This window comes from Macaca thibetana, chromosome 4 (genome assembly GCF_024542745.1).
Source record: "Macaca thibetana thibetana isolate TM-01 chromosome 4, ASM2454274v1, whole genome shotgun sequence".
Lineage (NCBI taxonomy): Eukaryota > Metazoa > Chordata > Mammalia > Primates > Cercopithecidae > Macaca > Macaca thibetana.
This window is the reverse complement of record NC_065581.1, coordinates 48,394,961-48,408,781: the sequence shown is the minus strand read 5'-3', so window position 1 is coordinate 48,408,781 and position 13,821 is coordinate 48,394,961. Positions and strand designations below refer to the sequence as shown.

The window sequence follows — 13,821 nt, the reverse complement described above, 5'->3', positions numbered from 1 at the left end:
GCTGAGATGGCGCCACTGCACTCCAGCCTGGGCAACAGAGCAAGACTACGCCTCAAAAAAAAAAGGGAAAAAAGAAAGTAAACAATGACCATAATTTTTTAACTAACCTAGTGCAGAGTAAAATTTTTCACATTTCACCTTTCACCAGAGCTCAAGGTAAAATTTTAAGTAATTTAAATAGTTTTATGCATGCTACAGGAAAACTTCTCATCTCTTGAAATACAGAACCCCTAAATACCTTTGCAAGTTGTTCCAGTGACCTTGAGAAAATGTGTTCATTAATGTGTTATTGGCAGTTAGCACTTCATAGACAAGAGGCAAACAATCCATACTATTGAAAAGAAATGTCTATTTTTCTCAAAGTGCTCTTACAAGAATAAAATCCTTTCTATCGTCCTGATAATTTCAGACCTTTTTTAAAATGTGATTTCTTTTTCATGAATGTTAATATCTCTTAAAATTGGACTTAAGGTGAAATGGACTACTCATTAGCCCCCACCCAGGCAGGTCAGTGAAGTTTGAGCAGCCTAGCTATATTTTACCCGAGAACTTTATTTCTTCCTCTCACACTAAGCATAATTTTTCCCAAGTAGTTTGTATTAATAGAATCAATTTGCAAAAAAAAAAAAGATTCATTTAATCAAAGGAAGGAGTCACATTAGATAAAAGCATCTAAATAGTAATTATTACCACAAACTATGAGTCATTTATTTTAAAAAGAAAAAAAATAATTCCACATTATTTCATATTTAAGTAGGGTTCACTCATAAATTGAGGTGACTGCCTATATTGAATCCATCCATTAATTCAACTGCCAGCACAATTAAGGGGGACTTTGAGATTTTCCACATTTTGAACTGCACAAAGTCAATAAATGTTAATTTCTATAACGTATCAGAATCCATGTTAAGTACAAAAAAGAAGAGGTGTCAATGAAATTAAGCCCATTTTTTAAAAAAACTGTTAACTAGTATTTTTTTTTTTTTGGACACAGGGCCTTACTCTGTCACCCAGGCAGTAGTATGAACTCTGCTCGCTGCAACCTCTGCCTCCCAGGCTCAAGCGATCCTTCCACCTCAGCCTCTCAAGTAGCTGGGACCACAGGCACTCGCCACCATGCTGGGCTAATTTTTGTATTTTGTGTGTGTGTGAGTAGAGATGGGGTTTGCCATGTTACCCAGGCTGGTCCTAAACTCCTGGGCTCAAGTGATCCACCCACCTCAGCCTCCCAAAGTGCTGGGATTACAGGTGTGAGCCACCACACCCAGTTATTAACATTTTCTTATCACAAGTAACCTTTACTACTTTTCAGTTCTACCAAAAAATTGAACAAAAACTGTTTTTTAAAAATCATTATATAAGTAAAGTTACTAACAAGGGAGAGAATAAAGGAGGTACAGCAAAGGCAGGGACATACTGCATTTCTTTCATGTACCAGCACTATTCTAAATTCTTCACATCTCCCACACAACAAAGCATTAACACTCACTATCTCATTTACCAATGAGAAAAACAGGAAATAAAAAGTTAAATAATCCATCAAAGACCACATAGCTAAAATGAGGCAAAACTAAAATTATATCCACTTCTGGAATATTATGCCCGCTTCGAAGCCTTAAATCTTTCCACTATAGTATGCTGTCTCTATCACAGATTACATAGTACTTTGACATAGCTCATACAGTCTAGTCACACTGGATTTTTACTCCCCCAAAATACCACACACTTGCTTATTTCTGTGGGTCTGCCAAAGGCTGCATTTCTTGCTTGAATGCTATTCTCCCAATCTCCATGTGCTTGTATGTCCTACCTAAAGAAGAGCTTCAATACACTTTGCTTGACAACCCCAGTACAAAATTACCTTTTCATCTAAATTATCACTGCACATGTCTCTCATACAGTTGTGAATATATAGTATAAAACACCAGAATAACTGTAAACATTTATCAAGCACTTATAACTACTTAACATGTTAATGCCTCTTACATCCTATGAGAAAATTATGACTATCTCTATTTTATAGTAAACTGATGTTCACTCCTGCTAGACTGTGAATTCTGAATCATCATCCATACCCAGCTTTATGTGGCAGATTTAATTGTTTCTCATGATCATGCTACCCACAGATATAAAGGCATTTGACACACGCGAGTTCAAAAATTTCAGAAAACTTTAAGTTTAGTATTTTTAAAAAACAAAACCAAACTGTGTGAAATTTCAGACTCAGTAAAGTTACTGCCCTTGTTCTTTTTCCAATAAAACAGAAAATCTTTAATTTCTAAACGTGGGTCATCAAGAATAGTTAGTATTTCATGTCTGAAAAATAGATGTAACTATTTAGATCAAACAAAGCTCTTAAATTATGAAACCATTTATCACTGAAGACTGTTTTTAATGTTTCCATCAAATGCTAAAATAAAAGCATACCTCAATAAGAAGTGGGAGGTTGAATGCTAAAACTTCAGAAATAACAGTAAAAGGATTTCTGACCCAATTTTTGGTTCCAGCTGGCTCTGGGAAAAATATCTTCAGGTTCTATTAAAGCACTAAAATGTATTTAACTAGTGAATTTTTAAAATCAATTTCTTTCTCCACCAGGCGCAGTGGCTTACACCTGCAGTCCCAGCACTATGGGAGGCCGAGGCAGGTGGATCAACTGAGGTCAGGAGTTCGAGACCAGCCTGACCAACGTGGTGAAACCCTGTCTCCACTAAAACTACAAAAAGTAGCTGGGCGTGGTGGCACACGCCTATAATCCCAGCTACTTGGCAGGCTGAGGCAGGATAATCACTTGAACCTGGAGGGCAGAGGGTACAGTAAGCCGAGATCATGGCACTGCACTCCATCCTGGGAGAGAAGACCAAAACTCTGTCTCAAAAAATAAATAAATAAAAATCAATGTATTTCTTCAATAAGCATATAATCAAATGTTAAGAGAAACACTGATTCAGCCATTTCACATGAATGATGAATGAATACATCATTTTCATGTAATGAAATACTCATTACATGAATACATGAATGATGTATAAATACATCATTCATATGTATCAATCAGCCATTCATACAGTTGAATCTTTTTAAAAAATTTTATCGCCCAGAGCAGTGGCTTGGGCCTGTAATCCCAGCATTTTGGGAGGCTGAGGCGGGCAGATCCCTTGAGGCCAGGAGTTTGAGACCAGCCTGGCCAAGATGGTGAAACCCCATCTCTACTAAAAATAGAAAAAATTAGCCGGGTATGGAGGCGTGTTCCTCTAATTCCAGCTACTGGGGAGGCTGAGGTTGCAGTGAGCTGAGACTGTGCCAATGATCTCCAACCTGAGACTCTGTATCCAAAAAAAAAAATCGTAATGCTTAGGCCATTAAGTGAAAGGCTCAAACTGTTCAAGATACTGTCTACTTTGCTGAGATGTTCTACTTAAGATACTCAAAATTTTAGAAAATCTTCATTATCACTTTCATGGAGAAACACAATGTGATCAGAGGTAAAGTACTATGTCTGTAGCATACTTTCAACTGATTCCATTAAAAAAGTGTATGTATATAAAGATAAAGCCAATGTGACAAAATGTTAACAGCATACGCAGGTGAAGGGTATACTATGTTCACTGCACAATTATTCCTTCAACTTTTCTAGATATTTTAAAATTTTCTAAATAAAATAGAAAGTTAGAACAGCCTACCTGTTCAAGAGGGTAGGGTATTCTAACCCCGAGATGATCTGCTTATTTGAGTGAGTCTTTTTCCCCTTATCAGTCAGAATATTTCAGTGTCAAAGAGTGACCATGAACCAACATGCTCATTTTTTCAAAAGGTATGCTGCAAAGACTTATAGTCAGCGGACATAATTTGACAGTATTCAGAATGTTACTATTTTCTTCAGCACTGACTCAAAATAAGAAAGCATACGATTTGCTACCCAAATGTTTTATGGGAGTGAAGTAATGTGTAGACTGACATTCTTTCAACAAACTTTTCATGTGCAACATCATCCCTTGCAGTATAAACACTAGTGATCTATTAGTATCAATCTCAATGTATCTTTTACATTCAAAATAAGTAACTAAATGAAAAATCACTTCTGCTGTAGCATGAGTTTCCACTACTAAGGAAATACAATTAGCAAACACTATGTATTCCCTCACTTGTGCCAAGAGATTTCATCTAGTATCGATTTCTTCCAAATGTAAAGTGAAACATCTACCAACATTCCACACTGACTGTTAATATTCTGATGCTGAAACACGTCAATTATTTACTCTCTAAACACAATATTTTACCATTATCTTTGTGGCTGATTTTACAAGGGTGTCAGAAGTAATGTGACTTGCAACCTGTTTTTGCTCTGAGAAATGTACATTTGTTCTCTTCTCTGACTTTAGCAACGTATAGTAATCAACTTTTTCCTGTAAAGCACTATTCTATGTTTGCTCTAAAAAAAATTAATACTTCCTTGTTTTACTAAATGAGCTACCATGCTTAGTAATGGATCATAGCAAAAGTTTTCACAGCTTCATTACTACCCCAAAAAAGCCAATATACTGGAGACTAGAGAAGAACAGCTCACTAGTCCAATCCAGTTTTTGGATACTCAACATCATTACACTTATTTGAACCTCTCCTTTGTAGTTGCTTAGACAAAATTCAACACATACACAGATTCACTTTGTCTTGGCACACAGGGATTTAAACTGAACATATATATTGCAGTCTTTATACTATCAACCTTACATTAATACAATGGTTTTGGGTTTTTTAAATTAATAGTACTGGTTAGTTGTATCTGCTACTACGTAACAATACAATGAGTCACTTTTAAATAAGTGATCTATTTTGGAAATTAGAGATATGATCCAAACAGTAACAAAAAAATAATATCAAGTTTAATAAACATAAAATAATACATAAATGACAGGAAGACAAAAGCAAAAACAACCTGCATCTTGCTTTAAATGTTAGCCAAGACCAAATGACCAATTTAGTCCTTGCAGCACATGTACTTTAAAAACAAGTTATGGAAGATCCTTAGGAAAAAAAGGCCTAAGCTTCCTGGCACCAACTACATAATGATTTTTCCTTCTTACAAGAGAAAAGTATTTACATCCAGTGTTCTTATGAAAGGCAAAATTTACTGTATCCTTTCCTATTAGAAGATAAAGTGAAAAAATATTCAGAACCTTCAGCTTCTTTGTCTAACCTCTACTTAAGAAAAACCATATCGCTTTATAGCTCCCTAGAGTGAAAGAAAGTTGTAAATGGATTTTACTATGGACAGAGGTCATGAAAAAACCTCCTGTGGGTTTTACTCTAAAAATTCTCCCTGAGCACAGAAATTCTATATACAGGTTCAGTTGTATGATATAAAACTGTTATTTGTCCCCCAATCCCCAAGCAGTTTCAGAATTCAACATCATCAGAACTGCTGAAACCATCCACCTTGAGGCAATAATGCTAGAAAGCAGTATATGTAATATGTAAATATCCCCTGGACATTGTATTTCCTTGAGAAACAAAGAACAAACAGAACCCCAGAATTGGTCTAAGTGTCATAAAATCTGTTTCATTTTTATGACAACCTCTTTTCATTTTATGAAAATAATCAAAGGATGATGTAATCCAAAAGTAGAGGTTTCCCCAAACTTGACAGATGACAGTGTATGAAAATAATAGATTGAGACAGAAAAGAACTCTATAAAAATTAATAATAGCCTTATAATCACAATTTGGGAAATGTATGTAAACAAAATTTCTTTATTGTAGAATATTTTGTACACGGGGATTTATACACCATAATTTCAAAGACATTAAAGTAAATGTGATTAAATACTCATTAACTATTAACCCATTTATGTCAGAGGTTGTAATTTTTTTAATTTTTGCAATCAGACCTTAGCAATGACCTCGAATATCAGGATAGTAATAACTCCTACATTCTTAGCATTCCAATAATGGAACAATAGGTATAGATGGGTTAAACCAAATTGACCATAGTAATAAGTATGCAATGGTGGCTCACATCTGTAATCCCAGAACTTTGGGAAGCCAATGGGGGCAAATCACTTGAGCCCGGGAGTTTAAGAACAGCTTAGGCAACATGACAAAACCCCATCTCTACAAAGAAAAATACAAAAATTAGCAGACATGGTGGCACGCACCTATAGTCACAGCTACTCAGTAGACTGAGGTGGGAAAACTGCATAAGCCTGGGAAGTCAAGGGTGCAGTGAGCTGTGACTGCACCACTACAGCCTGGACAACAGAGTGACACCCTAGCTATCTCAAAAAAAAAAAAAAAAAAAAATCAATCTCTGAAGGCTCTTCTGGTTTTACTGTGTTAAAACATTTGCTATGTGCTCCCATAACACTGGGATTCTTTGTACATGTTTAATATTCTACACTTTTTAAATAACAGTTTCTTTTGTTTTCTGGAGCAGAGACTGGAGTGCAATGGCGGATCTCGGCTCACCTCCCGAGTTCCAACGATTCTCCTGCCTCAGCCTCCCAAGTAGCTGGGATTACAGGCAAGTGCCTCCACGCCCAGCTAATTTGTATTTTCAGTAGAGACTGGGTTTTACTATGTTGGTCAGGCTGGTCTCGAACTCCTAAGGTGATCCACGGACCTAGGCCTCCCAAAGTGCTGGGATTACAGGCGTGAGCCACTGCATCCGGCCTTAAATAACAGATTCTTTTCCAAGAACGTAAACTCTTTGAGAACAGCAATATTACCTTTTTTTTTTTTCTTAGCCACCTTCTCACCAACAGCAAATAAAACTCAAGAGTTTAAATGATCTTTCTGAGGTCATAAGACAGACTCAAACACTTATCTGATTTCAAATGTAACGCTCTCCTTCTTTGCCAAGTTGTTCCCCTAACATATTTACACAGTACCAAATCCTTACAAGGTAATCTGCAAGGCCAACCACCTTGGAAATGTTTATGTTCAGATGTTTAACAACTGAAGAAGAGGCACATCAAAATTCTGTATCTATGCTAAGAATCAGCAGATATTTCAGAATCCCACTAAATAAATGGTATTAAAATATAGTTAAGGTAAAATGTTAATCATTCAGTAGAGTCTGAAAGGTAAGTAAGAAAACAGAGCCTCATGCTTTAATTCATAATGATACTGATTTGTTATTGATTGTACATGACTAAAAATTAATATTGACTACACAGGGCAATAACTAGTAACAAAAGAATTTGCAGGAAGTTACTGCAGTCGTCTACAAAAGACTGAACTAATTTTTCTTAATTTAGAAACAGTTAAAAAATATCCTTCTATTTTGAAGTAATTATGCAGGAAAGGAATTATTTACATACTCTTCTTAATGTTTTTGGTTTGTGGATGTGGCTGAATTCCTCCAGCTGGAAGTCCATAGGTGCTTATTCGTTGTACAAGACTTGCTACATTCCCATGCCTTTCCCGTTTGATGGGCAAACTGTCATCCTTGAATTCTGTCTCTCTTTTAATTTCCTACAAAAGGGGAAATAAAGAGGCAACTTAAGCTATTTTTTTATATAAAATCCTCAAATGTAAAATACCAAAAAGTAGCTACAGTAATTACTATATAAATCACAATATCAATAGTTTTCAACCTTTGCTCTACTCAAACATATCTGAAGAATAAAACACATTTTGGTAACAGTGACTCATGAGTTTAAGTTTCATCAGAACTGGAGATGAAGATAAAGGAAAGACAGGCTCAAATCCCAGCCCTACCACCCACCCCAACTACAAAGAAACACTGAGATACAAAGACAAACAATAATTCAGTCAGAGGTAAACAAACTTTCTATAAAGTGCCAGATAGTAAATATTTTACAATTTGCAGACCATACACTTTCTGTTGCAACCATCAACACTGCTATGTGTGGTATAAATGCAGTCATATATTTAAATGAATGAATATAACTATGTTCCAATAAAACTTTACTTACAGGAACTAAAATTTTAATTTCAAATAATTTTATATGTCATAATATATTATCCTTTTGATTTTTTCCAACCATTTATAAAATTCTTAGCATTCTTAGCTCATGGGTCTTACAAAAACAGGTGGTATTCAGACTTGTCCTGTGGGCTGGTAGTTTGATAGTCCCTGATCTAAGTCACGGCTATAAAATAAGACATGTGAACCATTATGGAAAAGTATAAAATATTACTGAAAGACAAGAAGACAAAAACAAAGTTATGCCATGTTCAGTAACTGAAAACTCAGTATCATAAAGATATCAGTTCTCCCTTAAAATTGATGTAATATATCAATGCAATTCAAGTATATAAAAATGTTAGATTGTTTCTAAAATTATACAGAACAAAAGGCTAAGAACAGTGAAAATACTTCAAGGAAAAGAAAGCAGGAGGAGTTTTTGTTAACGAAAATACAAAGGAAAACTATAACGATACAATTAAACAATGTGCTATTGGTATAAAGACAGATATACTGATAAATGAAACAAAATAGGAAATCCATAAACAGACAAATTTGATTTAAAACAGAAAAAATGAGGAAAGATGGAACCTTAAGATACACTATGCATGAAAAACATTCCATATTTAATAGGGAATGAAGCTGGATACCTACCTCACACAATTCATATTAAAAGTAACAATTTTAACTTGATATAGCAAGTATTATATATGTGTGTGTGTGTATATATATATGTGTGTGTGTGTGTGTGTGTGTGTGTATACATATACTTTTTTGTTTGTTTTTCAGACAAGGTCTCCCTCTGTTACCTAGGTTGGAGTGCATGGCTCACTGCAGCCTCAACCTCCTGGGGTCAAGCAATCCTCCCACCTTGCCTCCCAAAGTACTGGGATTATGGTAGTGAGCCTCGGTAGCCAACCAAGTATATTTTTCTTAACCTTTACAATAGAATACTTCTATTTTCAAGAATTATAAATTCTTATGATTATAAAAGTATTACAAACTGTTTTAAAAGTATCTTGTGAAAAGGGATTCTTTTTTTTTTTTTTTTTTTTTTTTTTTTTTTTTGAGACAGAGTCTCACAGTCTCACTCTGTTGCCCAGGCTGGAGGGCACTGGCACAATCTCTGGTCACTGCAACCTCCACCTCCCAGGTTCAAGCAATTCTCCCACCTCAGCCTTCCAAGTAGCTGGGACTACAGGCACGCGCCACCACACCCGGCTAATTTTTGTATTTTTAGTAGAGATGGAGTTTCACCATGTTGGCTAGGCTGGTCACAAACTCCTGACCTCAGGGGATCCGCCCACCTAGACCTCCCAAAGTGCTGGGATTACAAGCATGAGCCACCATGCCCGGCCGAAAAGGATTCTTATAAAACATACTTCAAATACTTGAGAACTGATAATTTGTTATTTTTTTAATACAATGCTAAATAACTATTATGTACTATAATTATTAATAGCTATATATTTTTAAAAATCAATGTGGAACAGGAAAGAAGAATACTGGTAACTTATCAATTTTCAAAATTTGAGAGTTGTGCTGTTGCGGGAAAGTGAGGACCAGAGAGACCAGTATGGAGAACAGGAGGATTGTTTATTTAAGGTACGCACCGGCTTAGTGGATTCATATCCAAAAAGCTGAGCTGGTACATACCTTAAATAAACAATCCTCCTGTTTCCTTCATATCGTCTCTCCAGTTCTCAGTTTTCCGCAACAGTGCAGTGCCCAAAAGGTGTACACATTTCATTAGTAATAATTCTGATTAAGAATAAAGTGTTTTTTCTTTGTTTCTGCGTATCATTTTTTAAATGGCTAAATTGTTAAAATATAAACATTTATTAAGTTACTTGAATCCAACAGTAACAACAACTCTTAGGTCTTCTTTTGGTGTAGAAGCATCATGAAATAAGGACTGAGACAATAATGGTGTTGTGTAAACCAAGAAAGTTTCGGAATCTCTGGCATAGCAACTGAAAATTAGAGTTCTTAAAGAAATTTTTTAGTCTTAAAAGCTGATTATCTTAGTACGATATCAAAAAACACTTTTTTTTTTTTTTTTTTTTTTTTGGTAGAGATAGCATCTTGGTATGTTGTCCAGGCTGGTCTTCAACTCCTGGGCTCAAGCAATCCTCTCTTCTTGGCCTCCCAGAGTGCTGGTACTAGTTTTGCCCAGCCAAAACCCACAAATTTTAAAATAACATTCAGTTATGTTAAAAAGGTAAAAAAGCTATTACCTTGTAAATAAGTTCTGGTGATATATATCCACAAGTATCAACCTAAATAAGACACTGAACGAATACTATTCCTTAATGAAATTCCTGGTTCAATAGACACTAAATTTATATTTGTACTACTTGAAATAGTATCGCCTGCCATAGAGGACAGGTTCAGGAGACAGACAAACTGTATACAAATCCTGGCTCCGTTGCGTTCACTTGCTGTAAAGCAATGTGAACATGATGTATGAATTCATTGCTGAAGATCTGGAACCATTTTAGGAACCTTCAATTTTCTCTGGCACATAATCATATCTAAGAATATTAGATATAATAAATCTTCTGAGGACAAAAGATACAAATAAAAGGGGGAAGCAACTTAAAAAATCTTATAGTCTACAATGAATAGAAAAAACCTCAGGTTTACAGCTTTCCAAATACATAGTGCCAACTGAGATGGTACCACAGGTACAATTTTCCTTAGACCTCAAGGCTCTAGGCAAAATTATAAATAAGGTAAAGTTTGCTGTGAGGTCCACCACCTTCTTCTCTGGAACTCCTCCGAGCTACAATCCCCTACTACTAGAAACACACACCTATACTCTCACCAACCTACTCTTTTCCCTAGTTTCTGGAAACATAGTGCCTCTACCAGACTACTCTTTGGCTATCAATTGCAATAGCAAATTTTACCTAATATAGCAAAATTTACCTAGTACCTAAGGTATTAGTAAGGCTTCCAGTGTTTATTCCCTCCTCTGCCCTTCATTCACTTTTACCTAAAGAGCCAGGAAATAGCATACATATTAACATTGCAGTGTTTATCTCCTACCAACGTCACTTCCTTTCCTGACTTGGAAAATAACTTCAGGAGATGTAGTAAAAAAGAATCCTCACTTGGAAAGCAATCATGTAGAGTCAAAGCAAACTCTGAAAAACTCTGAATCTCATACTTCAAATGAGGGAAGTCACCTGCACAATAGGTAATGTCAATACAAAACCTGTCAAGAAAAAATATAATATGGATAATCTCCATATAGATAAGAATGTGCTATACTGATTGGTTTTGCTTCATAGATAAGGAGTAGGAAGTACAACAAGAGGATAAAAACTGAAATACATATGCAAATGGTGGCGGAAGCTCAAAGGGTATATCTACTCTTCATCTATTAAGATAGTCAAAGATACATAATTTTGATTGCATTAACAAAAACAACAACTAAAAAGATAATCAACAAAATTCACAAACCACTCCTTCATACTGTAATATATCCATATAGTAATCTAGTTATCATGGCTGTGGCCACTATCATGATTTGAAAACAGAAAGCAATTTACTTGTATTCCGTAGACTCAAAGGTCGCAAAGAATAATAAAAACCAGGTGAGAAGTCAAGAACTTCGTTTCATTTCTCAAATGAAACAGGCAGGTTACCTAATCACCAAATTCCTAAACACAGTAATAATTCTGCTTAAGCTAATTAAAACCTAAGGAATATACTTATTTTTAATTTAACATTCAGGATTTCCAGAAGTATGTAAAATTAGTATCTCCTACTTTACAGGAGCATAATCAGACAATATGGAAAAGTGGTATTACTAAAGAATAAGGAAAATAATGATTAAATGTTCATCTGGTATATACTGCCAACTATTTTAGCTTTGGCTAATTTTAGGCTAACATTTTAAAAAATAGTCTAGAAATGATTGATTTAGATTTTAACCTAACAAAATGGCCTACCATACTCCTGAAGTATTTCTGGTTATTTTGAATATATAAGTAATAATATATAAGGAATATCCAGGAAAAACTACTTCGAGTCATTTGATTTTCCTTTTTATTGTGATTAAATGAAACTGGGTATTCACTAAAGCACTTAAGTTCAAAGAAAAATGACCAACAAGAGAAACTGTCCTTAATATGAAATCAATACATATTGTCTAACTGTCAATAGATCAAAATCAGCAAGGAAAACAAAAATGACAGATATAGCAGGACTACTTTGAAAGTTTCTAAACTTCTCTCTGCAACTATGCTTTTTGTTACACAATAGCTCTCTACATTTTGGACAAAGGAATTTCCTATTTAAACGATTCCTCCTGCATTTAGAGAAGGCAAAAGTAGAAATGGGGTGGGAGAAGTTACATAAATTCACTGTCAATGGCATCCTACTCCTTTCCTTTTTTCTATCTAGGAATGTAATTGAGAGCCAAGTGAAGTACAGTGGAAAAAAACACTTAAGAACTTTTCTCTTTATTCATTCTTTCAGATATACCACAATGATTGAAATGAAATGAAAATAACCCAATATTTTATAATGGTCACATTTTTCATAATAGTTTTGTTAATCTAAAAAATGTCATTTCCACCTTCAGGCCTAGATGAAGGTGTTTAAGAACTGCAAGAAAATGAAGGCTAATGTGTTTACAACTTCTTCTAACTGAAAAAACATCAGAGTTACATGGGAAAATCTCTCTCAAGAATGCTAGACTCCTTGAGGCCACAGATGAGAGTGACACAGCAGGCAAGTCATGCTGGGTCCAAGGAGCAAGAGCAGGAGATATCCCAGAAGCCCAGTTCTGGCACTCAACTTTCCTGATACCTAGTTTATTATTTCTACAGTAGTGACCAATCTGAAATACCTTAACAGAAACAAAATGTATTAACTCCTAAAGGGGAAAAATAAGAATTTAACTTTCCAGATTAAGTGCAAGGCAAACATTAACATGGTTTATATATAATGATGTATTGAATTTCTTGAATTTGTATTTACAGTGTGAAGAATAGTATATAAAACGGGGAAATGGTACAAATAGTTCCGTTTAAAATATTTGTTTTATAGGAAACAGTCTTTAAAGCTATCTACCAAAGTTCTAAACATGGAAGAAAGCTGAGGGAGGGTTATAAAGAAAGAAAGGTACTTTTCACAATGGATGCTTCTATACTGCTTTGACTTTTATTTCGACATGTATTATTTCTGTGATTTAAAATAAAATAAAAGATTTGGTGTGCCTACAATAACAGTGTTATGTCACATTGTTACAGGGCATTTGAAAAAAGACACATATGCTGTGTGAGTACACTTCATCAAATCTAAATCCTTATATATATTTTCTAGTATTACCTATCTAAAGCATTTCTCCAACTCACTGAATATAGTCTATGTGGAATTCAGAATAGTATTATCTAAAATAAGTCACAGAATGAATTACTCTTAATATGTGTAAAAGAGTTAATGCTTTAACAGTATGTAACAGAAAACATACAATGATGTATCATCAATAACTATACACAACTTTGGCATTCTTCCAACTGCATTTTTATTTTATTTTTTACTTATTTTCCATGAAAATTTATTTCTTGCTTAAGCAACATATTCAACACAAGTGGAAATCGAGATCTGTTCTTTTTTCTAAGTAAAAATTGCATATACTTACGGTATACATCTTTGACATATGTGTAGATAGTGAAATGATTACTACAGTCAAGCTAATTAACATCTACCATTTTCATTACAATTCCCAATTAGCAAGTAAACTTGTCTTCCATTTAATATTCCAATATCTGCAAGGTTTTCTCCCTTAATCTGTCTCCAATTAATGAAAGTAAATCAAACATCAAAATGTTCTCTAAATGAACTATTACAAAACTAACTCTTGAACTGTTCTATTA

At 34.7% G+C, this 13,821-nt stretch overlaps 1 protein-coding gene across 1 annotated transcript in view; it reads right to left on the bottom strand.

Moving 5' to 3' along the window:
• CD2AP (CD2 associated protein) overlaps positions 1-13,821 on the bottom strand; it is a 151,254-nt gene that overhangs the window by 89,193 nt on the left and 48,240 nt on the right. The window contains exon 3 of the mRNA XM_050789018.1: positions 7,320-7,473. Within this exon, the coding sequence (XP_050644975.1) occupies positions 7,320-7,473 (154 nt within the window). The remainder of the gene's footprint in view (positions 1-7,319; positions 7,474-13,821) is intronic.